The sequence below is a fragment of the Rhinolophus sinicus genome, linkage group LG12, assembly GCF_036562045.2.
Source record: "Rhinolophus sinicus isolate RSC01 linkage group LG12, ASM3656204v1, whole genome shotgun sequence".
NCBI classification, from domain to species: Eukaryota; Metazoa; Chordata; class Mammalia; order Chiroptera; family Rhinolophidae; genus Rhinolophus; species Rhinolophus sinicus.
In genome coordinates, this window is record NC_133761.1 from 31,959,859 (window position 1) to 31,985,287 (window position 25,429).

At 34.6% G+C, this 25,429-nt stretch overlaps 1 protein-coding gene and 1 long non-coding RNA gene across 14 annotated transcripts in view; one reads left to right on the forward strand and one right to left on the reverse strand.

The window, feature by feature from the left end:
• VPS13B (vacuolar protein sorting 13 homolog B) overlaps nucleotides 1-20,756 on the reverse strand; it is a 737,914-nt gene extending 717,158 nt beyond the window's left edge. For 4 of the 12 annotated variants that reach the window (XM_019757648.2, XM_074316467.1, XM_019757650.2 and 1 more), the window contains exons 1-3: nucleotides 20,463-20,726; nucleotides 19,868-20,046; nucleotides 6,805-6,948 (exon numbers count right to left, since the gene is read on the reverse strand). In XM_019757648.2, coding sequence (XP_019613207.2) covers nucleotides 6,805-6,948; nucleotides 19,868-20,014 — 291 coding nt within the window. In that variant the 5' untranslated portion in view covers nucleotides 20,015-20,046; nucleotides 20,463-20,726. Of the gene's footprint in view, nucleotides 1-6,804; nucleotides 6,949-19,867; nucleotides 20,047-20,154 lie in introns of all 12 variants that reach the window. The other 8 variants (XR_012490690.1, XM_019757647.2, XM_019757644.2 and 5 more) reach the window with 5 other exon arrangements.
• A 43-nt stretch (nucleotides 20,757-20,799) lies between these two features.
• Nucleotides 20,800-23,477, forward strand: LOC109461411 (uncharacterized). Of its 2 annotated transcripts, none has more exons than XR_002139686.2 (2): nucleotides 20,800-20,978; nucleotides 21,296-23,477. It is a non-coding gene; the product is annotated as an uncharacterized LOC109461411 (long non-coding RNA). The 2 variants fall into 2 exon arrangements; XR_012490691.1 differs by having other exon boundaries at nucleotides 20,812-21,130.
• Nucleotides 23,478-25,429: the final 1,952 nt, after the last annotated feature.

Here is a 25,429-nt window from a genome sequence, read left to right on the forward strand (position 1 = left end):
ATAAAACAGGAATAAATTTAACCAAAAAGGTAAAATACCTCTACACTAAAAACTGTAAGACATTGGTGAAATAAGTTAAAGAAGACGCAAAGTAATGGAAAGGTATCTCATATTCTTGCATTGAAAGAGTATTAAATTGCCCATACAACCCAATGTTATTTACAGTTTCAATGCAATCCCTATTAAAATTTCAATGGCATTTTCACATAAATAGGAAAAACAATTGTAAAATTTGTGTGGAACCACAAAAGCTCTCGAATAGCAAAATAATCTTTAGAAAGAAGAGCAAAGCGGGAGGCATCACATTTCCTGACTTCAAACTATATTCCAAAGCTATAGTAACCAAAACAGTATGTCACTGGCATAAAAACAGACACATGGATCAAAGAAACAGAATTGAGAGTCCAGAAATAAAACCATACGTGTATGGTCAACTGATCTTTGACAAAGGCACCAAGAACACACAATAGAGAAAGAATAGCATCTTCAATAAACGGTGCTAGGAAAACTGGATATCCACATGTAAAAATAATGAAAATGGACTCCTATATTAACACCACTCACAAAAATTAACTTGAAATTGATTAAAGCTTATATGTAAGATCTAAAACTTGAAAATTACTAGAAGAAAATGGGAAAAGCTTCTTGACAGGTGAATAGTTAATCTATGAATGGGGGAATATATTTGTAAACCATCTTGATAAGGAGTTAGTATCTAAAAATATAAAATAAACTCATACAACTCAACAGCAAAAAGAAAATCCAACTTTAAAATGAGCAAAGGAACTAACTAAACACTTTTCTAGAAGATATACAAATGGCCAACAGGTACCAAAAAAGGTACTGAACATCACTAATCCTCAGGGAAATGCAAATCTGAAGGCAACAAAAGAACAAGACAAGCAAATAAAGAAACCAAAACTCATAGACACAGACAACAGTTCAGTGGTTACCAGAGGGTAAGGGGGGAGGGGAAATGGTAGAAGAGGGTAAAGGGAGTCGGATATATGGTGATGGAAGGAGAACTGATTCTGGGTGGTGAACACATAATGCATGATATAGATGATGTATTACAGAATTGTACACTTGAAACCTATGTAGTTTTGTTGACCATTGTCACCCCAATAAATTTTAATTAAAAAGATAATTTTTTTTAAAAAAACAGTGAGCTATCACCTCATACTGTTAGGATGGCTATTACCAAATATTAGGTAGGTGCAAAAGTAATTGCGGTTTTTGCAATCATTTTTAACCTTTTAAACCACAATTACTTTTGCACCAACCTAGCAAATAAGAGATAACAAATGTTGAATAAAGGGAACTCTTATATACTCTTGGTGATAATATAAATCGCTACTGTCATTATGGAAAACAGTATGGAGGTTCCTCAAAAATTTTTAAATAGAATTACCATATTATCCAGCATATTATCCCACTTATGGGTATATGAATGTACGGGAAACAATATCACTATCTCAAAGAGATAACTGCACTGCCATGCTCATTGCAGCATTACTCACAATAGCCCAGATACGGAAACAATGTAAGTATCCAGCAATGGACAAAATGGATAAAGAAAACGTGGTGTATATACTCATACACACATACATACATACATACACACACACACACACACACACACACACACACACACACACAGAGGAATATTATTAAGCTATGATTAAGAAATCCTGCCATTGGTGTCAACACTGATGAACCCAGAGGGCATTATGGTGAGTGAAAACAGCCAAAGAAAAATATTTATTATATTACTTATATGTGAAATCTTTTTTAAAAAAAAGAAAGTCAAACACATAGAAACAGAGTAGAATCATGGGTTCCAGGGCCTAGGGGAAATCTGCAAAATTGGTCAAAGGGCACAAACTCTCAGTTCTGAGATGAATAAATTCTGAGGATTTAATGTACAGCATGGTGACTACAATTATTGATACTGTATTGTATACTTGAAATTTGCTGAGAGTAGCCTTCTCACCAAAAACAGAAAGAATAAAAAGATAACTATTTGCAACGATGGATGTATTAATCAACTTAATGGTATGAATCCTTTCACAATAATGAAGTTATTGGTTTATCACAATGTATACTTAAATCATGTTATACACTTTAAATACGTACAATTTGTTAATTATACCTCAATAAAGCTGGGAAAAATAAATTTAAAAAGAAATATAACCAATAACCAAAAAAAAAAAAAAGTAAATAAAATGTTGCACTCACAGTGAAACCCAAAGGTATCTATTTCCTTATACAACATCTCAAAACAGACTTAGAAGATAATATCAGATATTTTTAAATTTAAATATATTTTGGAAAATTCAAGATACACAGTAAAAGTAGAAAGGGCTCTGAACAACCTAATGTTGCTGTACTTGAGTATTAACTGAATACTTCACTTTTTAGAATTGCTTGGTACAAATCCCTAGATCAGATTCATAAATTCAAAACTTCTTCACCAAGGCACAAAATGTTATGTCACGCAGACATGGTTATTGGTTTATCCTTCTCTCAGCTGAGGATGTAAAGGGATATTTACAGCTACTACTATTCATCCTCTACTGCTCTATGTTACTTGGGTTTGGGACTGCACAACTTCTTCACTCTTCTATCTGGTCCATTACCAGGGCAGATTACTTACTAAACACTCTCAGGGACTTCTAGCTCATCCTCTGCTGAATCCTCCATTCACCTTCTTTACACAAAAGGTCAGATGCCCCATTTGCCAACCCTACTTCATCATTGGAGTTATACCACCAGAAATAAGAACTCAAACCCAAGGCCTAAAATTTATAGACAGCAAATCCAGCCAATGGCTGAAAATTATTTAGCCACACACTCTTATCTGTAAGACATTCTTCCACTACATCAAAATAATGTGAAATTATTATAATTAATGTTATTAACAATTATATAGCTTTTTTGAGCTGTTACTCAGGAAAAGTACCAGTACTCATCCCCTTCACAACGTAAAGTGGTTCCTTACTGGGAGTAAAGACATTACCCATAATTATAGGGAACTCTAGTTCTCACTTTTTATGTAAGGAGGCTACAGACTATGTTATCGCTATTATCTCACCTCCATCATTAACCTATAACAGTAAAAGTAAGGGAATCAATAACAGTACAATAAATTCCACAGCCTAAGTCAGCATTTCTGAACCACATTTGAATTTCTGAAAAGGTAGTTGTTTTAGTCTGACTGGGCTGCTTTAACAAACTACTACAAACAATGTAGCCTATAAACAACAGAAATTCCTTACAGTTCTGGAGGCTGAAGTCCAAGATCAAAGATGCCAACATGGTCTAGTGAGGGCCCTCTTCTTGGTTAACAACTTCATATGCTGTCACTCCTTCATATGACAGAAAGAATAGGGATCTCTCTACAGCCTCTTTTATAAGGCACTAATCCCATTTGTGAGGGCTCCACTCTCATGACTTCAGCATCTCCCAAGACCCCACTTTGGGAGTTAGAATTTCAACATATGAATTTAAGGGGACACATTCAAACCACAGCAGTAATCAATTAGATTAATCCAGCCTCATTTAAGAGAATTAAAGTGTTAAAAAGAGGGCGGGGGGCATAAAATATTGTTAATAGACCTACCAACACTTCCTCCAATTTGAGCTTCAACAACAGGCTTCAATACTTCTATATTCCCTTTGAGACTAGATTACCTAAACCAGTATCGGATTTCCATAGCACCAAAACATGCAAGGAAATAGGTCAGGCAAGATTTTCCTGTAACTCTAAGCATTAACCAGGGCTTAAAAGCACATACATAAACAAAAAGCTTGGTTCTTTATCTCAAATTTTTAATGGTATTTTAAAGTTTTGGTTTAGGTGCAAAAGGTTTTTTTAAAATTTTTTTAATGAATAATAAATTACTTGTATAAATAGCCTTGCAAATGATTATAATTATTAGGCTGAAAGATTTTTAGTTTACTTTCTAGGTGGTACAAAGACCAGAATAAGTACTTTAAAAATAAATTTACTACTCTCTTTAGGTTGAAGAAGCTTTTCGCAAGACTTGTTAAACACAGTGAGCAGACAAAGCATACACAATCATGGAATAAAAGATTTTTGTAGCAAGTCTTGCCCTATTTTACAAATGAAACACCCAGAGGCTGAGCAAGCCAAGAATATGCAAAAGGAGAGTTACTGGTAATGTTTTCATTCTTGAGCTGTGTTTTGAGTCCACAAGTATTTATTCAATTATGCTAGAGCAGACTAAACTGGCTACATAAACAAACAAGTCAGACCTGGACCATTGGTGATATATGTCATAAATCAAACTCTGTAGGTGAAGTCCAAAGGGAAAAAAACAACAGTTCACAAGTCACAATTCTATAGGATCTAAATCTGCACTACGAACTGACAACAGATATGTCAGAGTCAAGAGCTAAAAGTTCGTAAATATATTCTGAGTGAAATATCATTGTATTAAAAATAATTCAGAGTGAACATCTAGGTGGCCTTTATTTAACCTAAAACAACAACTTGGTCACCTCATTGAAAAAATACTCTATAATTAAAACTGATTGCAAAGATACGTGAAGGCAACATATTATAACTATTTTCACTAGAGTCACACTCAAGTCATTATAAATTATCTCCCTAACTGTCTTTTGCAGAGAAAATTACATAAAAATCTTAGCAATGCTTTTGAAGTTCACTGAAGAGTAGGAAATCAGTAAATGCTGGCAGAATTAAATTAAACTTTACAAATTAAACATGCCTTCTATCAAGACATTTAGCAATATTATATTTTTGCTATGATCTTTTCTGAATTAAACCTCAGATTTCTAACTTTTAAATTCTATTTTATTACATTCTTATACATTAATAGTATTACTTTTAACAGATTAGTATCTATAACGCTAAAAGCCCCTTTCATTTAACCTACCATCCCAAACTAATTTTATTTAGAAAATAAGTCTTTTCATTATGATTCTACAATGTAATAACTTGAAAAAATTTATTCAGTTTTACCAATACATTTATAATTTTTTAACTTAATTTCCTACTTTACTAATCAATGCTTAAAATAGGAAAATAAACTTTAAAAATGTGTTTCATCTGTAATGTTCTTATTAAAGAATTAATTCCAATCACTAGCATGAACGCAAGTGTTACTCTCCAGGGGTGTACACTGCTGAATAATTTGTCCAAATGTCAACTGCAATTCTCAAAAATCCTTTCTACCTCAAAATTTTAAACATCTGTAAAAAATAGTTGTTGTGAGAGAGGTTTACAATCATGACACTTTGACCTTTTGCTGTACACACCACGAAATTCAAGTCTCAAATACCATGCAAGCAGGAAATCTGATCATTCCTGCAGTAGCCATCTGCATGGTCCAATATCAAATATTAGTTCTAGGTGGCACTAAATCATGTGTTACAAATCTTTTTCTGCAACCTCTATAATTAGTTGCAATTTGCTTTTTCTAAAATGTGTTTCTTATGGGGACATCTGGCCTTGAAAATTCCACCTTCCCATTGAAAAACTACTTAGTGTCTGGATCTTTTTTTTCCTTGTAATATGGAGCACTGCATGGGTGGCATAACCAAGTCCAGACTTTTTTTTTTAAATTAAATTCCAAGAACAGGTGATTATTCAGAACCATTAAGTATTACCAAATATAAATGTAAAATAAAACGTGGTTGCGATACAACTATCTATAGATTTCTAACTCAATCCCCCAAATATTTAAGGTTCACAAAATAAATTTTCATGGCAGTACTATATAGCATTGGTCTACTTACTTCCAGGAACCACATTAGTTAAGTTAAATGGGATAATACAGGTTTGAATCAAAGATTTCATAAAAGGAAGAAGAGATTTGAGCCCTGTGGATTGATATGACACTCAAAGCATCTACTTAAAATAGCGAATGATTTTAACAATTTATAAATAACCTTAGTTAATCTCACATAAATTTAAGTTATACGTGTATTTAGGATACCCTAATATTGCCTTAAGGTACTTATGAAAATAATCAACTTACTAATTCTCCTCAATTCATCTGGCTCCAGAAAGCCTCCCTTAAAACTGAAAGTTAAATGCGGGTTAAGGAAAAAGTAATAAAAGTGAAATGACAGAGACACTACTTTTCCCCAAGATGAAAGTAAAAAAATTCATCACAATTATGCTGCTGTCCATACTTATTCACTTCTTAGATTAGAAAATTTAGGTAGAAACTCCTTAAGTTCAATATTACACCTTTATTTAAAAAAAAAAAAAAAAAAAAAAAAAAAGACACTAAAAAAATGTAAGATGAGTCAAAGAAGTAAATAAGTCAGAAAAAAATTAGTTTCTGATGCCAAAACTTCAAAGACAACAATGCAATTTGGTATATAAAGGCAGATTCAATATATTTCTATATTCCAAAAAAAATAAAGTGAGAAATTTTCACCTCATTTAGAAATGTCATGTAAATTAAATATCATGCAGTTCCTTTGCAAAAATTCAAAAATCTTCACCTGAAAGTTGGACACAATCAGGCCCCACTTCTAGTGGATATGGGTTATAAGCAATCTACGTGATCTCTATTAGGGCCATGATGAGATAAGTGAAATCAGTACAAAAATATCCCTGAGGATATTTTATCCACATTTAAGAACACCCTTTTTCAATTATTACTTTAATAGCCATGTAAAAAAATAAGTATATAAGCTAAGATTTATTTATGTGAAAGTTGACATATCCCAAAAGTTAAAGAAATATCAAACACTAATAACAATAAAATTGGTTCAAATAAACAACTAGGTTCAATAATTTCATACCTGCATTCCATCTTTAAGTTTCAAAATGCATTCCATTGTATTGATGGTAATTACCACTGATTCCGAACCCAGTTTCGTCCATGGTACATGGATCCTCAATTCATGAATATGTCCACTTAAAAAGGTGAATGGTAATTTCAATTCCTTAAAACACAAAATATTAAATAAAAATTAGTAAGTGCTTAATATTTTTTCATTCTAATATTCAAATTCTTTAAAAGAAAATTTCCAACAGATACATAGTTTGGGAATTATTGTTCATCAAAACGTAGTATCAAATGACTTGGTAACCTACAAAACTGATTGTGCAAGTTATATTCAACAAGCTACTTAACCTGTCTAGTCCTCAGTTTCTTATTCTGCCGAAAGGAAAAAATATTCAATACCTAATACATGACAAAGGCTCATATATGGTAGTGGTGGTAGTAGTCACAGTGTATAGCAGTAGTATTGAGATAACTACAATAGTATATTATTTAAAATCTCCACCCAAAAATATGACTTCAAAATGTGTTTTAAACTACAGCTAGAATAGGATTGTAAGGTAACTTGAAAGGGGGGTTAAAGTAGAAAAGAATGACCTGACTAAATAAAAATTGACCAACCTTAAATAAAAGAAAATTAAGCTTTACCTAAGTAAAGATTGCACCTGGATATAATTTGGTCATAAATTTGAAATGTTTTCTGACTGGTTTGGTTTCCATTATTATTCAAAAGAAGATTTAAAATGAAAACATAACTGTCACTATAATCACTTTATACCAATTTGTTTCACCTCCCAGTAAAATTTTTGTTACAAGTCAACCAAGGAAGAAAAAAATAAAGTGTATTTAAATTGTATTTCAATAACATTTTTTTGTTATTGTAACTCTGTGAAAGTTAAGATAAATGTTACACTTATTCATTCATCCAACAATTGCCCACCTACTTGGTTTAGCAAAATAGTAGCAATATAGCTAACTATATATAGGCAATATGGCAAAGTGGTTAAGACCAATAGTAACTCTGGAGCCAGCAGACATGGATTTAAATCCTACCTCTGCTACTTAATAGCCCAATGACAGTGGGCAACTTGTATAACATATCTGTGCCTCAGTTTCTTTATCTGTAAAATTTGTATAAGAATAGTATCTTTGAGGAATAAACTAATTTGTAAAATGTGCTTAGCTTAGACTAGATGTTATTATTATTATTACAGATGTATGGCCTTAATGTAGGTTTTCACAAGTTTTCTTAAAGGGTAGAATACTAAAAATCTATTTCTACTCCTCTATTATAATCAAATATCACAATTTTTAAATATTTCTCATTATTACATTATAGATACAATAATTTCAAGTACTGAATCAACTGGTACAGATTATTTTGTTCTGTGTCAATAACAAAGACAATGTTTACTGAGTATATACTCTGTACCGACACTGTTCTACGAACTTTACCTGTATGGAACTATTCAATCCTTATAAGAACCCCAAAAGGTACGTACAGACAAAGAATATAAGGCATGGGCCAGCCTGGTGGCTCAGGAGGTTGGAGCTCCATGCTCCTAACTCCAAAGGCTGCCGGTTGGATTCCCACATGGGCCAGTGGGCTCTCAACCACAAGACTGCCGGTTCAACTCCTCAACTCCCGCAAGGGATGGTGGGCTGCGCCCCCTGCAACTAGCAACGGCAACTGGACCTGGAGCTGAGCTGCGCCCTCCACAACTAAGACTGAAAGGACACCAACTTGAAACTGAACGGCACCCTCCACAATTAAGATTGAAGGGACAACAACTTGACTTGGGAAAAAAAAGTCCTGGAAGTACACACTGTTCCCCAATAAAGTCCTGTTCCCCTTCCCCGATAAAATCTTAAAAAAAAAAAAAAATTGAATATAAGGCATGAAAAGGTCAAGTAACTTCCCAACACGACCCATCTACGAGAGCCAGGACTCAAAATTGGAAAATATGATGCTAAGTCCTTGCTCTTAACCACAATTATACTGCATCTATACTTCCATTATGAGCCCTGCAAGCCTTTCTAAATGCATCTATCTGGACAATGAGCTAATAATATTTCCACCTCTACCACTCCCTGATTTGTGTAACAATGATAATTTGTAAAATGGCTAGCAAAGTTACAGTCCATAGACCAAACTGGATTTTCTCAGGGAGAAGTTAAAAGACACCAGAATCAAATTCAAGACCTTAATACCATCAGAGTGCTACTAATCAACTGAACTACCGTGTTTCCCCGAAAATAAGAACATATTGCTCAACAGATCTCTAGATCTTATATTAAGGTCTTATATTAAGTTTAGCTCCAAAAGACACATTAGAGCTTACGTTCAGGGGATGTCATCCTGAAAAATCTGCTATGGCTTATTATCCGGTTAACTCTTATTTTGGGGGAAACATGGTACTAACAAAACACTGACACCAGAGGCTGGACTCTATATTACAACATGGAATTTTGAACCACATTGCCCATGTGGGAAATCCAGTTGAAGTTCAACACTTATTAATCATCTGACTATAAACAAGACTGTTTCCATTTCCTCATCATAGACTTGTTGTGATACCAAATGAGAACACATGTATGCCTTACAAAAGGCAAAACGCAAATGTTGATTATTATAATAGGTCATCCCCAAAATGACAGACCATCCCTAACCTAAGATAACCACAAATTATTTTCTTCTCAAAATACAATCTACAACTTAAAAATATTTTATTCATTAGTAACTATTCAGAAATACACTGAAAATGTATCCCTAAAACCAAAACATCTATGACTATACAAAGGACATCACCGTGTTTCCCTGAAAATAAGACCTAGCCAGATAATCAGCTCTAACGCATCTTTTGGAACAAAAATTAATATAAGACCTAGTCTTATTTTACTATAAGACCTAGTCTTATTTTACTATAATGTTAGAGTAGGTACAACGTAATATAATATAATATAATATAATATAATATAATATAATATAATATAACACTGGGTCTTATATTAATTTTTGCTCCAAAAGACGCATTAGAACTGATTGTCCGGCTAGGTCTTATTTTCGAGGAAACAGGGTAGTAGCAAAGAATTTAAGAAGAGGGTTGAAGAACTCTCAAAAATCGAATTCTAGGTAGGCTATTAGAAAACATTCCAACATGGAATGAAGGGATACTTTAAAAATGAACACAGCAGATAACAAAAGCAAAAACAGACAAATAGGACTACATAGAACCTAAGGCATTCCACACAGAAAAAAAAATTTTCAAAAGAGTAAAAAGGCAACCTATGGAATGGGAGAAAATATTTGCAAACTATATATCTAATAAGATGTTAATATCTAGACTATCTAAGGAACTACAACTCAACAACAACAAAAAATCCAATTTTAAAATGGATAAAAGACCTGAATAGACATTTCTCAAAAGAACATATATAGGGCGGCCTGATGGCTCAGTTGGTTAGAGCGCGAGCTCTGAACAACAGAGTTGACGGTTCAATTCCCACATGGGCCAGTGAGTGCGCCCTCCACAACCAGATTGAAGACAACAAGCTGCTGCTGAGCTCCTGGAGGGGCGTCCGGATGGCTCAGGTGCTTAGAGCACGAGATCTCAACAACAAGGTTGCCGGTTCAATTCCCACATGGATAGTGGGCTGCGCCCCCTGCAACTGAAGATTGAAAACGGTGACTGGACTTGTAGCTGAGCTGCGCCCTCCACAAACTACTTGAAGCTGATGGGTCCTGAAGAAACACACTTTCCCCCAATAGTCCCCCCAAAAAAATTTTTTTTTAATAAAAAATAAAAAAAGACACATACAAATGACCAAGTATATGAAAAGATGTTCAACATCACTAATCATCAGGGAAATACAAATCAAAACCAAAATGACATATCATCTCTTACCTATTAGGATGGCACTATCAAAAAAAAGGAAAAGGAAAAGTTACAAGTGTTGGCAAGGATGTAAAGAAATTGAAACTCTTGTGCACTACTGGTGAAAATGTAAAATGGTGCAGCTGTTATAGAAAATTGTATTGCACAGTCCTCAAAAAATTAAAAATAAAATTACCATATGATACAGCAACCTCAGTTCTGTGTATATACCAAAAAGAACTGAAAGCAGTATCTCTCAAAGAGATATTTGCACAGCCATGTTTATTACAGCACTATTCACAATACCCAAGAGGTGGAAGTAACCTAAATGACCATCAAAAGATAAATGGATAATGAAAATGTGGTACATACATACACAAAAAAAAGTAGATTCTGTTACATGCTACAACACGGATTTTGCTAAGTGAAACAGGCAAGTCACAAAAAGACAAATATGTATGAGGTCACTTGTATGAGGTATGTAAAGTAGCCAAATTCTCAGAAACAAAAAATAGAATGGTGGTTGTCAGAGACTGAAAGAAGCTGGAAAAGGGAGTTGTCCAATGGGTACAGAGTTTAGGTTTGGAAGATGAAAAAGTTCTAGAGATCTGTTGAGCCACAATGTGCAAATAGTTAACACTACTCTACATTTAAAAATAGTTAAGAAGATTAATTTTATGTTATGTGGTTTTTACCACCACAAACAAGAAGAATATAAGATAATTTCAGGAATTCTGAGTTATGAGCTTGGCGAATCCTCTCCACAAAAAGCAATGACAAAACTGGACATAGTTGTCAAAACAACCAAAATCTCAGGAATAATAAGGAAAGGCTAGAGTGAGGTCACATTATTACTTGGTACATGCAACAAAATAGCAGGCCAGCCAGAAAATTAACAAGAAAGATCCAGAGAACAAGACAGCTAAAGATAGCCTTGCTATTATTTCACATAGCCCTGGTAGTCTGGAAAGATACATGCATATGCCAAGATGCGCTTACTGAGAAGACAATGGAGAGCCCTAACAAGCTACTTGTTCATTATTGACCAAGAGGCCTTGTAAACACAGTAACTGAAAAAAACGAATCAAACTTGTAAACTCCCTGAACTTTAAAAGCATTATCCAATATATACACATATATACCATGCCAAAGAGCAAAAGCCTTACTGCTTAAACAACCTGTAACCAATCAGTGGTTGACAACTAAGTTATAGTGACCCATGGGTAATCCATAGGAAGCCAGTACTAAAACTAGAAAGAATGCGGGGGGAGGGGGGAGAAAGGGAGTTGGAGGGGGAATCAGCACAGACATCAGAGGCTACACACTGCAAGGGAAACAGACACCACACATTCAGTCCAGACAGGTCACTAAACAAATAAACCCAGAGCAATAACAACCATCCTCTGCAGGGAGGAAATCAGAAATCAGAGTTGCTATAACATATCCAAAATGTCCAGTTTCCAACAAAAAATTACAAAACATTAAAAGCATACAAAGTAGTCAAGAGAACCCAACTGAGGGTGTTCAAATGTAGGACTTAGCACACAAAGACTTCAAAACACCTATTATAATTATGTTCAAAGAAATAAAAGAAAGAAATAATTAAATGAAATATAACAACGGTGCTTCATCAAACAGAAAATATTCATAATGAAATAGAAATTACAAAAAAAGAACCAAAGGGAAATTTGGGGGTTGAAAAGTACCATAAATGAAATGAAGAATTCACTAAAAAAGTTCAACATCAGATGTGAGCTGGAAGAAGAATCAGCAAATCCACAACCAGACACATCATAGTAAAAATATTAAAAGACAGGATCAAAAGAAAATCTTGATAACAGAAAAATAAAAGCAACTTGTCATATACAAAGAAACTCTTTGTAAGTTAACAGCTAACTTCTCATTACAAAAAATAAAGGCAAGAAGGTAGTGAGATGACATATTCAAATAACAAAAGAAAATAACTGCCAACTAAGAATTCTATATCCAGCATAATAAGCCTTCAAAAATGAAGGCAAAATAAAGTCATACCCAAATAAACAAATGCTGAGATAATTCATTGCTAAAAAAACTAGGGACCGCAATACCAAGAAAAGGTAGGGAAGGAGGAGACTATATGCAGTTAAACTCTTGTAAGATTATTCAGGAAATGGTGAAAGTACTAATTTAAGGTAAACACTAATAAGTCAAATATGCATTTTGTAATCTTTAAAGTAAGCAAGTAAAATAATTTTTAAAAAGAGTACAATTAAAAAGACTTCAAGGCGAGAATTGACTTTGGGTGTTGAACACACAATGCAATATACAGATGGTGTATTATAGAATTGTATACTTGAAACCTATACAATTTTACTAACCAATGTCCACCCCAATTTAATTTAAAAAATACTTCAAGGAAAGAAGAACTACTAGAGTGAAAGAGAGGCACATTTCACAGTTATTCTGTTAAGTATATTCAAGAGTAAGATATCACAATACTCAATTTGCATGCATTTAATAACATAACTTCAAGATATATAAAATGAGAATTGACAAAACTAAAAAAAGTAGACAGATCCACAATAATTATAGTTGCAGACATTAACATATTTCTCTTGGTAACAGACAGAACAAACAGACAATGCAAATCCATCTGGATTTATAAAACCTGAAAAAGTCCATTAACCAATTTAAAGCAATTAACATGGAAAAATATGGCAACTGCAAAATACACATTTTTTAATAAATTGCATTTGCAACATTTACAAAAAAAGACCAAATACTGAGTAATACATTATAATGGATTGAAATCATACAGAGAATTGTGCTGAGCACTGTGGAATTAAATTAGAAATCAATAACAGAAAGATAATTAGCAATTCCCCCCAAACGTCTAGAAATTAAGCTACACACTTCTAAATAACTTATAGATCAAAGAAGAAGTCAAAGTGAAAAAGAAAATTTTTTTCAAACTGAATGAAAAAATATAAAACTCTGTGATAGAGTTAAATAGATTATTAGAGAGAAATTTATAGCATTAAATTCATATATTTGAGTAGGAAAAAGTTGAAAAACATCAATGACCTAAGCATTCACCTAAGAAAGCTAGGAAAAAAACAACAGAAAATCAAATCCAAAGAGGTGGAAGGAAAGAAATGACAACAAGAGCAAAAAATACAGGGCAAAGAAAGCAAAAATACAATAGAAGGAAAAATAAAGTTGATTATTTGCAAATATTAATAAAATTAATAAAACCCTAGCAATATTGATGAGGAAAACATAAATTACCAATATCAGGAATAAAAAAAGGATATCACAACACATCGTATATATATTTTATTTAAATTAGTCAACTTTAAATTGAACAACAACAAAAAAAACAACTTTATGGCTTTAAATATGACAATTAGGAGAAGAGGCAGGCAACCTTTTTCAATAAGGGCCAGACAGTAAATATTTTAGGCTTTTGCAAGCCATGCAGTCTCTGTCCCAGCTACTCAACTCTGCGGTTTTAGTTTGCAAAAGCAGCCATAGACAACATGTAAATGAATGACGATAGCTGCGCTCAAAGTCCAGCACTATTTTACTAGTATGCCCAGGCCATTGTTTCTAATCCCTGATTTTGAGGAAATTGAGAAATTCCTTGGAAAACATAACTAACCACTAACAAAAGTAGATATAAAAACCTAAATAGTCCTACATCTATTTAAGAATTTAAATCAGTTATTAAAAACTTTCCAACAATAAACGAAACTCCTGACACACATGACTTGATTAATTTTACCCAATATTTAAAAAACTAATAAAACAAGAAAGGTGGAGATTTCACACTTCCTGATTTCAAAACTTACTACAAGCTATAGTAATCAAAACAACATGATTCAGACATAAAGAAAGACATAAAAACCAACGGAAGAGTATTAAGAGCCCAGAAGTAAACCCTCACATCTATAGCCAATTGATTTTAGAGAAGGATGCCAAGACCATTCAACAGGGAAAGGACAGTCTTTAACAAATGATGTTGAGAAAACTGGATCTCCATATGCAAAAACAAATGAAGTTGGATGCTTACACCACATACAAAAATTAACTCAAACTACATCAAAGACCTAAACACAAGCGCTAAAACTATAAAACTCTTAGATGAAAACATACGGGGAAAGCTTCATGGCATTGGATTTGGCAATCATTTCTTAGATACGACAACAAAAGCCCAGGCACCAAAAGAAAAAAATTGGTAAAGTAGATCTCAAAATTTAAAACTTTCATGCACCAAAGGACACGATCAACAAAGTCAAAAGACAACCCACAATGGAAGAAAATATTTGGAAATCACATATCTGATAAGGGACTGATATCCAGAATTTATAAATAACTCCTACAACTCGCATCCAAAATATATAAATAGCTCCTACAACTCAATTACAGAAAAACAACCCAAATAAAAAAAAATGTGCAAAGGACTTAAATAGACATTTCTTCAAAGATGATCTACAAATGGCCAATAAGCACATGAAAAGATACTCAAAATCACCAATCATTAGGGAAATGCAAATTAAAACCGCAAATGCAAATTAAAACCACATTTTACAATGCTCAGGATGGCTATAATAAAAAAAAAAAATAACAAGTTTGGCGAGGATATGTTGCAATTGGAACGCTTGTACATTACTGGTAGGGATATAAAAGGGTACAGCCACTGTGGTATGGCAATGCCTCAAAAGTTAAGCATACCATTACCATAAAATCTAGCAATTCTAATTTTGGGTATATACCCAAAAAAAACCTAAAATCAGGGACTCAAACAGATATTTGTACACCCATGTTCACAGCAGCATTATTCACGACAGCCAAAAAGTAAAAGCAATCCAAATGTGCATCGACAGATGAATGGATAAACAAAATGTCATATATACACACAATGGACTATTATTATTCAGTCTTAAAAAGTAAAGAAGTTCTGGCACATGTTACAACGTGGATGAACCTTAAAGACATTGTGCTAACTGAAATAATCGAGTCACAAAAAGATAAATATTGTATGTTTCCACTTATATGAGGTACGGAGAGTAGTCAGAGACAAAGTAAAATGGTAGTTGCCATGAGCTGGGAGAAAAGAATGGGGAGTTACTACTTAATGGGTGTAAAGGTTCAAGATGGGAAATTGAAAAGGTTCTGGAGATGGATGATAGTGATGGTTACACAATATAAATATAATAAATGCCAGACTGTACAATCAAAAATGGTTAAAACAGTAAATTTTGTAATGTATATTTTATCAAATAAGAAAAAACTAATAATACCAATCTTATGCAAACTCTTCTTTTCAAATTTTAGTAAACTTACTGAAGTGACATTGGTTAATAAAATTATATGGGTTTCAAGCATACAATTCTGTAATACATCATCTGTATAGCGCATAGCGTGTTCACCATCTAAAGTCAAGTCTCCTTCCATCACCGTATATTTGACCACCTTTACCCTCTTCTACATACCCCCAACCTCCTTTCCCTCTGGTAACCACTATACTACTGTCTGTGTCTAAGAGTTTTTGCTTGTCTTGTTTGTTCGTTTGCGGCTTTCAGTTGTACATCCCACATGACTGAAATCATATGGTTCCTGACTTTTTCCATCTGACTTATTTCGTTAAGCATGATATTCTCAAGTTCCATCCATGTTGTCGAAAATGGCAGTACTTCATCTTTTATCATGGCTTTCTACCCGAAAAAAATTTGAAAACATTTATTTGTAAAGATATATGTACCCCTATGTTCACTGCAGCATTATTCACAGCGATAAAGACATGGAAACAATCCAAGTGTCCTTCAATAGAAGATTGGATAAAGAAGATGAGGTACATATATACAATGAAATACTAAACTCTTCCTTTATAAAAAGAGGAAATACTCCCCAAATAATTTAATGAAGGCAACATATTTAGGATAATCAAAGCTTGATAAGGACTTTACAAGAGAAGAAAATCACAGGCCAGTATCACTTATAAACATAGATGCAATAAAACTAAAAATTTAACAAATCCAATCCAATCACATATAAAGAAGATAGTACACCGTAAGTGGGGTTTATTCCAGGAATGCAAACTCCATCTGTGTATTCAATTACTATAATTCACCACATTAACAAAATAGAAAACTCAGATATCAACTCATTAAATGCAATAGCTGATAAAAGTCAACATCCATTCATGATTCTAAAAAATTATAGGAAAACTAGGAACAGAATAGCATTTCCTTAAACCAATAAAGAACATTTATACCTAACAACATACTTAACGGTAAAATATTAAACACTTTCCCACTGAGGTTGAGAACAAAAAAGAATGTTCTCAAGATCTCTACTGCACAGTACAATAACGAAGAAAAAGAATGTAAAGGTCTGAGCACTGGAAAGAGAGATGAAAAACTGTCATTATTTGCAGACAACATGATTGTGTACAGAGATAATCCAAAAGAACCCACCAAAAAGTATTAGACAAGTTAGAAAGGCCACTGGATAGAAGATCAATTGTACTAAAATAAACTGTATTTCTAAACACTCGTAACAAATATTTAGGAAACAAAATTTTTTTAAAAAATTGCTGCTTATAACACCAATAGAGATAAAAATTAATGAAATATGTGCAAAACCTCTCTGAAAACTTTCAAATAATTGCTGAAATTAAAGACCTTAAAATATAGAAAGTAATTCCTGTACATGAGTTAAAAACTCAATACAATGACAGTACATGTTAATAAGATGTTATTAATATTTCCTCCCAAGTTAATCTATTGATTCAATGTAACCTCAATTAAAAAGGTCAACGGGTTTCCCTATTTGAGGGAAATTCTAAAATATACAAGCTGAAATTAAAGTGTATATGGAAATGCAAAGGACCTGTAATAGTTTTTACAATCTTGAAGGAAAAAAGAACAAAGTTGTAGAAATTATACCATGAGATATCAAGACTTACTGTGAAAAACAATATGGTAGTGACACAAGAATAGACAATAGGTCACTGAACAGATAAAGAATTCAGAAATAAATCCACACATATGACAACCTGATTTACAACAAAGACTACAATTCAGTAGGGAAAGAATGGTTCAATAAATGGTGTGGATTAATTATCAATGGAAAAAAATGAATCTTGATCTCTATTTCTCAATTGCAGAAAATTATTTTTAAATGAATCATATAGTACAATAAAGCTTCTAAAAGAAAACAGGAGAGTATCTTCACGAGCGTGGAATGAGCAAAGATTTCTTAAATAAGACATGAAAAGTGCTAACTATAAAGGAAAAAAACTGATAAACTAGACTTCAATAACATGAACTCTATTCATCAAAAGGCACTTTTTTTACATACTTTTATTTTATTCTTTTTTTTTTTTTTTTTTTAAGGAGGGCACAGCTCACAGTGGCCCATTCTGGGATCGAACCGGCAACCTTGGTGTTAAGAGCACCACACTTTGACCAAGTGAGCTAACCGGCCATCGCTTAACAGAGCCAAAAGACAAGCCACATACTGGGAGAAGATACTGCAAAACAAGTATCTGACAAAGTACTCATTTCCAAAATACATAAAGAACTCCTACACATCAATAAGAAAAAGACACAACTATTTTTAAAGAGGCAAAAGAATTAGAAACTTTACAAAAGAGGATATCCAAATAGCCAATGAACAGCACATGTACATGCTCAACATCATTAATCACTACGGAAATGCAATTTTAAATTACAAGATACCACTACACACCCACCACAAAGGCTAAAATTAAAATAGCGAACATACCAAATAATAACAAAAATGTGAAGTAACTGGAACCCTTATACATTGTTGGTGAGAATGTAAATTGGTACAACCACTCCAGAAAACTATTTGGCAATAACCATTAAAGTTAAACATGGTATACACCTAATGGAAATTAATATCTTTATTAAATACACATATAATACACCAAAATACACATATAAGAATGTTCATAAGAGCCAAAACCAGAAACAATCCAAATGTACATCAATACAAACATAAATTAGTAAATTGTGACTCTTTACACAATGGATACAATAAGCCAATACAAAGAAAAAACTACCACTCATGCAACAACATGGGTTAACCTTAGCCTTAATGTTGAACAAAAGAAGCCAGACACAAGTAATTCCAATTTATTTAAGGTTCAAGAACAAATAATACTTACCTCTGTTGATAGAAGTCAGACTAGCAGTCACCTGTTTTAGGGGTGGGGGTACTGATTACAAAGAGGCACAGGGGAGTCATTTGGGCTGTAGGAAACAGTCTATTTCTTGATCTAGATAGTGGTTACACAGGTATATACATATGTAAAAACTGAGCTGTATACCTATGTATACCACATATATAAAAATAATTAACCTTGGAGAAAGAAAGGGGAAGGAGCCAAGAGTATTATTTCTTAATGTTAACTCTAAATTATTCAATAATACAGGAAGCAGTGAAATATAACTAAAAATTGTTGATTACTACCACCCTCAGATAAGTCTTTCTTTATCTCCTAAAAAAGCTGTTGGTCTCTGACTCTTCTGAGTTTCCACAGACAATTTTTTATCCTCAAGACTAACAGAATTGCCTGGCACACGTTAGTAATGATGTACTAAACGAAGTAATAAGTATATGAACTTTGAAGTTACAGTTCATTTGCATCAGAGCATTCTCAGGTTAAAAGAAAATTAAAAAGAAGTGATTAACAAAGACGTTTTGGATTTTGCTGGCATTCTCAATCTGTGTCTACTTGACACTCTGAGGGCGCCATGGGTAATGTCATCTTTCCTACTAAGAGATAGAACTTTCCTCAAGAGCTTGGTCTCTTTTGGACTCCCCCATTCCCCAAAACAGAGAACAGGAATGTATCACTCTCTAGTATCATACAGAACCTTACAATGTAAATTAGCATATTCAGTAAGGCTTGAGAATTGAGTAAACAGGCTGGGCAATTCTGACAACAAGAACAATTCTATGGTTTTCCTATTTGCTGAGGCAACTTTTGGGAAGCCGATTGTAACAAACCATCAAACCAGTTAATAAACCATAAAAAAAAATTCTGTAAAGGAAGGTCTCTAGTTTCAGGGGAGCCCAAAATATATTAGCATAAAAATTAAGTTTTTAAAGCATAAAGTCAAAGTGTAGGAAACAATGTTTTACTTATAAACAAGCTGAAAATATTTCCAGTCAATGACAGATATAATTTACCTGTTCCAACACATCCAACTTTAACTCGAGCTTGCTGAGAACCACGTCTCCACCCCATAGTGAAAGCTGTAGATCTGAAGGCTTTAAGTTCTTGATGTAGCGATTCACATAGCTCATTAAAATTGGAGTCACGTATGACTCCAGCATCCTTTAAGGTTCAGAGGAGTCAAAGTCAGAAGCTGAAGGAGGTAAAGACAGAAATATTATAAGTAATGAGTCGGTGGTACAACGAAGGAAAAAGCACTTTTCAGGAGGGGTTCAAGAGGCCGAAAAGCAACAGTCCCCACCAAAGTGGCCGCACGCCTCCTCCCAGAAGCAGAGTACTCGAGTGGACTCGGTGCTCCAGCTGTGACTTCCTCCCCAATGCAACTCCCCTCAACTCGAGGGGCGAGGAGTGAGAGGAGAGGTGGCGACTTGAAGATAGGGAGTCCCTTGAAGTAGGAGAATGAAGTGCGAGCGGCTCCTCTACGGCAGCCGCACCGCTTCACCAGACAAGAGGCCCTTGCTTCCCAGAACCCAGCAGGATCTAACACCATAGAACCAGAGCCAGAAGGAAGCCATCTTCCACCCTACTGCACCCTCGCATGACACTCACGCCAAAGCGTAAGGTGCGGACCTCTCCACCTCCTGGTACCTGGCACCCGCCCCCGGCGGCGGCGCAGCTTCTGTATGGCTCCACTTCCGGGTGTGCCCCACTCGGTGCTCAAAACAAATTGTCCCTCCACCGCCAAAACTCGACTCCACAGCATGACCCGACTTCTCAGGCTGGAAAATCCATTCAGTACGTCTTCTAGGAGGAGACCTCTTACGCTGGGCTAGCCTGCATCCCCACTACGACCCCGCCAGTGATCAGGAAAATGCTCTAGGAAGTGCCCTAGGGAGGTGGGCGGACCCGTAAAGTGGAGACACCCGATCCGGAAGTGGCGCGCGCGCGCGCGCGAGAGAGACAGAGACAGAGACAGAGACAGAGACAGAGACAGAGACAGAGACAGAGAGACAGAGACAGAGACAGAGACAGAGACAGAGAGACAGAGACAGAGACAGAGAGACAGAGACAGAGACAGAGAGACAGAGAGGCCGCGGGAGCTGGATGCCGAGTCCGGATTGGGAAGTACGCACTGCCAGGGGTCCGATGAGGAGGAAGAAAGCGGGTTCTAGTGTTTAAATCCCTGAAAGAGAGAGCTATTCTTTCTCTCTGGTAATGGAAGGCCTGAGAAGAGGAACGTGGGTTCAGTGGGCAGGGCAATAGCAATACGGCGGAAGGTAGGAGAAACGGGTGGTGGGGGGCAAATTTAAAAGTAGATCCGAGATTCGTTTGATGGAGGAAGGGTGGCTGTGGTAAAAAAATTGAAAGAAGTCGACTGTGCAATTTACGGTAATCCGTTTTGGCCACAGGTGTAAACAAGCTCTCTCGTTCTTTTACTTTAGCGAAGCAGTGGTTTCGCTAAATTTGCTGATACGGGACACGGAAGAAATGGTCAAAGAAGGTTGTGAAGAACCATTGGATTGCAGACTAATGGGATTTCGGAAAGTGAGTGGGAATATCGGAAGGAAGAAGGAAATGAGACTCCTAGAGACAAGTGAAAAGAAATAGCAGATAAGGAATGAACTCAGAGTTTTAAGAGTCACTTGGTTTTATTAGGCTGAAATGAATCTATGAAATATTATCTTTCCTTCTAGTACCTGCAAGGTAACAAAGTCAAGAAACTCAAACACCTAACTCGGAAAAATATAAACTAAGCTTAAAGGAATGGCTCAATAGGACATGCTGCCTAATTTTTAACCAGTGTTTCTTATGTTTGGTAACCTATGAAAAAAACACCTACCACTGCATTTTGAATAGACGACGTATAAAGTTATTAAAATACCCATCCATGTTTCCATTGCATTTAATTGAAAATATTTAATAAGTAAATTCCTAAAGCTCTTTACTGCAATTCAAGTTATGATTTCTTGAAAGTTTTAGAAACTGCAAAAGCAAACAGGCCTAAGTGAGGATGCCAAAGTATCTAGATTTTAATTTTGTTAATGAACTAAGTTTAAAAAGATAAAGAGAAGCAGTTAATTGCTAATTTAGAGTAACTGTCCCCTCATAAGCCTTGAGGAATAACCCAAGTAATTTCAATCTTAATTAAAACCGACTAAATTAATAAGTAAATTATCTAAGTAATTTCTTAGTTATCTGCCTCACCTGGAAAGCAAACAGGTTGAAGTCATGACTCAGAAGTTTCACTATAAAGAAAAGTTGTATGAAAGCCATAGGTGGTCTAGAACAGGAGCAGCAAATCTTATTTTTCTAGAGAAAGAAAAAGGGCCTAGTCTTATTTGTGTGGCAATTTAATTTAAAAAGAATGGTGTTTTAATAAACATTAGCCAGAACATTGAGGGCCAGAGGGAGCTGGAGTGTATTTATTTTCCCTTTGGTAGGTTACACTCTGGTAAAATAGTTTCTCCTGAGTGCTGGCCTTGTTCAGAAGACCAGAATGCTCTGGTGTATTTCAAAATGGCTCCTTTTCCTCTCCCCCTGCCAGAAACACAAGGGAATTTTTCTCTATTCACTGTGAGGACCTGATAGAGCTCCTGCCGGTAAAACTCACAAAAATGTGGAGACCTCCCTATGAATGGGTCTCCCTGGAGTTTTTAATTGTCAGACTTGTCTATACTGAGCCTTCAGCTATTTGTCATTTACGATTTAGGTTTTCCTACCCTGACACTGCTTCCCTAGAAGATTTCTGCTCATAGGTTTCTGCTGTGTTAAGTTGTGATTCTCTGTATTCACCCATCTCTCTCCAATTTGTGGAACAGTGGTTTCCCTGTGACCTCACTTCTCTGGTGAATCTAAGAGTTGGTGATACTTCATTTTATTCAGCTTTTTACTTGTTAGATGGAGTGATAACTTCTAAGCTACTTACATACTGGACCAGAAATCAAAACTCTCAGGTGAAGTTCTTAAATATTTGAGCAATGTTTAAAAAAGGTAGAAAAAGACACCTTTATAATTTATTTTTCTATTATGTGTAGTGTATGTATGAGATCTTCAAGTACAGGAACTTGTATCCCTTGCACGTTGCATATTATGTGATTCTTAATAGGTTATATGGCAGTAATTGATTTAACAATTATTCAATAAATCTGTTTTCCTTTTCCTCCTGTGCACATGGCTAGATTATTATTAGGGCTCTGTTACAGTCAGGTGTTGGAAAGTAACTGAGTTCTGACCACCTGAATGTGGGGTAGAAGTGTAGATACAGGCCTGGCTCAAAACCTTCCATATAACAGTTTTACTCTTTCCCCATCATCAAACTAGATAAATGGGATGTAACAGAGGATTCCAGGGTCCAGCAAGAAGATACCAAGGACAAAAAAAATAGGAGGCTGACTCTGTGAATCATTGCCTAGGGGAACACAAGCTGCTAATTAGTAATATCCATTAGAATTTTTTGCATGATTGAGAAATAAACTGCTGTTTACATTACTGAGATTTAAGGTTTTTGCTGTTATAGGAAATGTTATTTTAAGTAACACATAGGTAAATAGATAATAGACATGAGCTGAACTTAATCTATTCAACTTTTTATCTTCAAGAACATTAAAATTGTAACTTAATTTACTCATGAAATTAGTGTTTAATTAAATTTTAAAATATACTTACCTAGACAATCACTGTTACTCATTGAGTATTCTTTGCATGTTATATTAGGTTGGTGCAAAAGTAATTGCAGTTTTTGAAATTATTTTTAACCTTTTAAACTGCAATTACTTTTGCATCAACCTAATACCTTGTTCCTTTTATAACAAAATTATGGCATGATGAGGAAACTCAGACATGGAAAAGTGAACTACCTGTGGTCACAGTCAATCAACCCAACTCTTAGGACTTCAAGTCTCCATGAGAAAGAAAACAGGAAACAGAAAATTAAAAAGCTTTAATTATTATAATCATAGAATAATAAAGGAAGTTTTCTGGACGTAGAGTAATACTAAGTAGCTTCACAAAACATTTCTGAATAGATTCCTAAAGAGTTACAACACATAAAAATTTATAATGTAGCTTCAGAGTTAACTGTAAACAAGTATCTGTCCAAGTCCTATAGGTATTATCTCACTATGAAAGCTGGATATAGTATAGTTCATAAGAAGTCCAATTGGTAGGAAATCAATAACAATCATGGTTGCTTCAAGTTATTTAAATATATTAGTTTGGTATTCTGAATTCACTCATGAACTCAAAGACATTTTTTGAATGTCCACTATGTGGGATATACCATACTATGCACTGAGGCATGCCTACATAGAAAGAGATCAGTTTCATTGGAATGACAGAAATAAATGACTAATTAACATATATATACAATGGAATAATACTCAGCCATAAGAAAAGGTGAACTACTGCCATTTACGACAACAAGGATAGATCTTGAAATGTATCATTCTAAGCGAAATAAGTCAGAAAAAGTTGAGAACCATATGACTTCACTCATGTGGAATATAAAACTGAAAGCAACAAACGAGCAAGACAAACAAAAGTCATAGACACAGACAACAGTTTAGTGATTACCAGAGGGTAAGGGGAGAGGGATTGTGGTAGAAGGGGGTAAAATATGGTGATGGAAGGAGAACTGACGGAGTCGGGAATTCACAATGTAAAAGATAGATGATGTACTATAGAAATGTACACTTGAAACCTGTATAATTTTACTAACCAATGTCATCCCAATAAATTTAATGAAATTTTAAAAATAAAAATATGATTAAGTGAAATATATACAAAGTGCTATGTGATGGGAAAAACTCATTTAGCACTGTGTGAGGACATGATTCAACTTCTAACCAACTATAAAACAATGTACTTTTTCCACTGACCTAAGTCTTTCAAAGAAAATCAGGAAAGTCCCTGGAATTCTCACTAAAATTAAGTTCATGAACTCATCCTAGAAAAAGTGCTACATATCTCATTGCTGAATATCACTACACTTTCAAAGTACTGCCCTTGGGAAGCTATGCACTGACACCAGCACTTAATCCACCCTTCAAAGCAATTTTGGAATTCTTTCTGGAATGGCCATCAGAGCTGTCGTCATATTATCCTTGATGTCCTAAATGTCATCAAAATGTCTTCCTTCCAATATTTATCTTTGGGTAAAGGAAGAAGTCATTGGGGGCCAGATCAGGTGAGTAGGGAGGGCGTTCCAATACAGTTATTTGTTTGGCTAAAAACTCCCTCACAGACAGTGCCATGTGAGCATTGTCGTGATGAAAGAGTCATGATTGTTGGCGAAAAGTTCAGGTCGTCTAACTTTTTCATGCATCCTTTTCAGCACTTCCAAATAGTAAACTTGGTTATCTGTTTGTCCAGTTGGTACAAACTTATAATGAATAATCCGTCTGATATCAAAAAAGGTTAGCAACATCATTACAACAAGCTCACAAACTTAATTGTCAGACCTCATTCATATAATTAAATATATTAGTTAAAATGAAAGAGAGCTCTGACTTTCAAATGTTTTACCTACAGTTAAAAATACAGTTTACACCATGGCTCAATACTTGTATAGTATATGC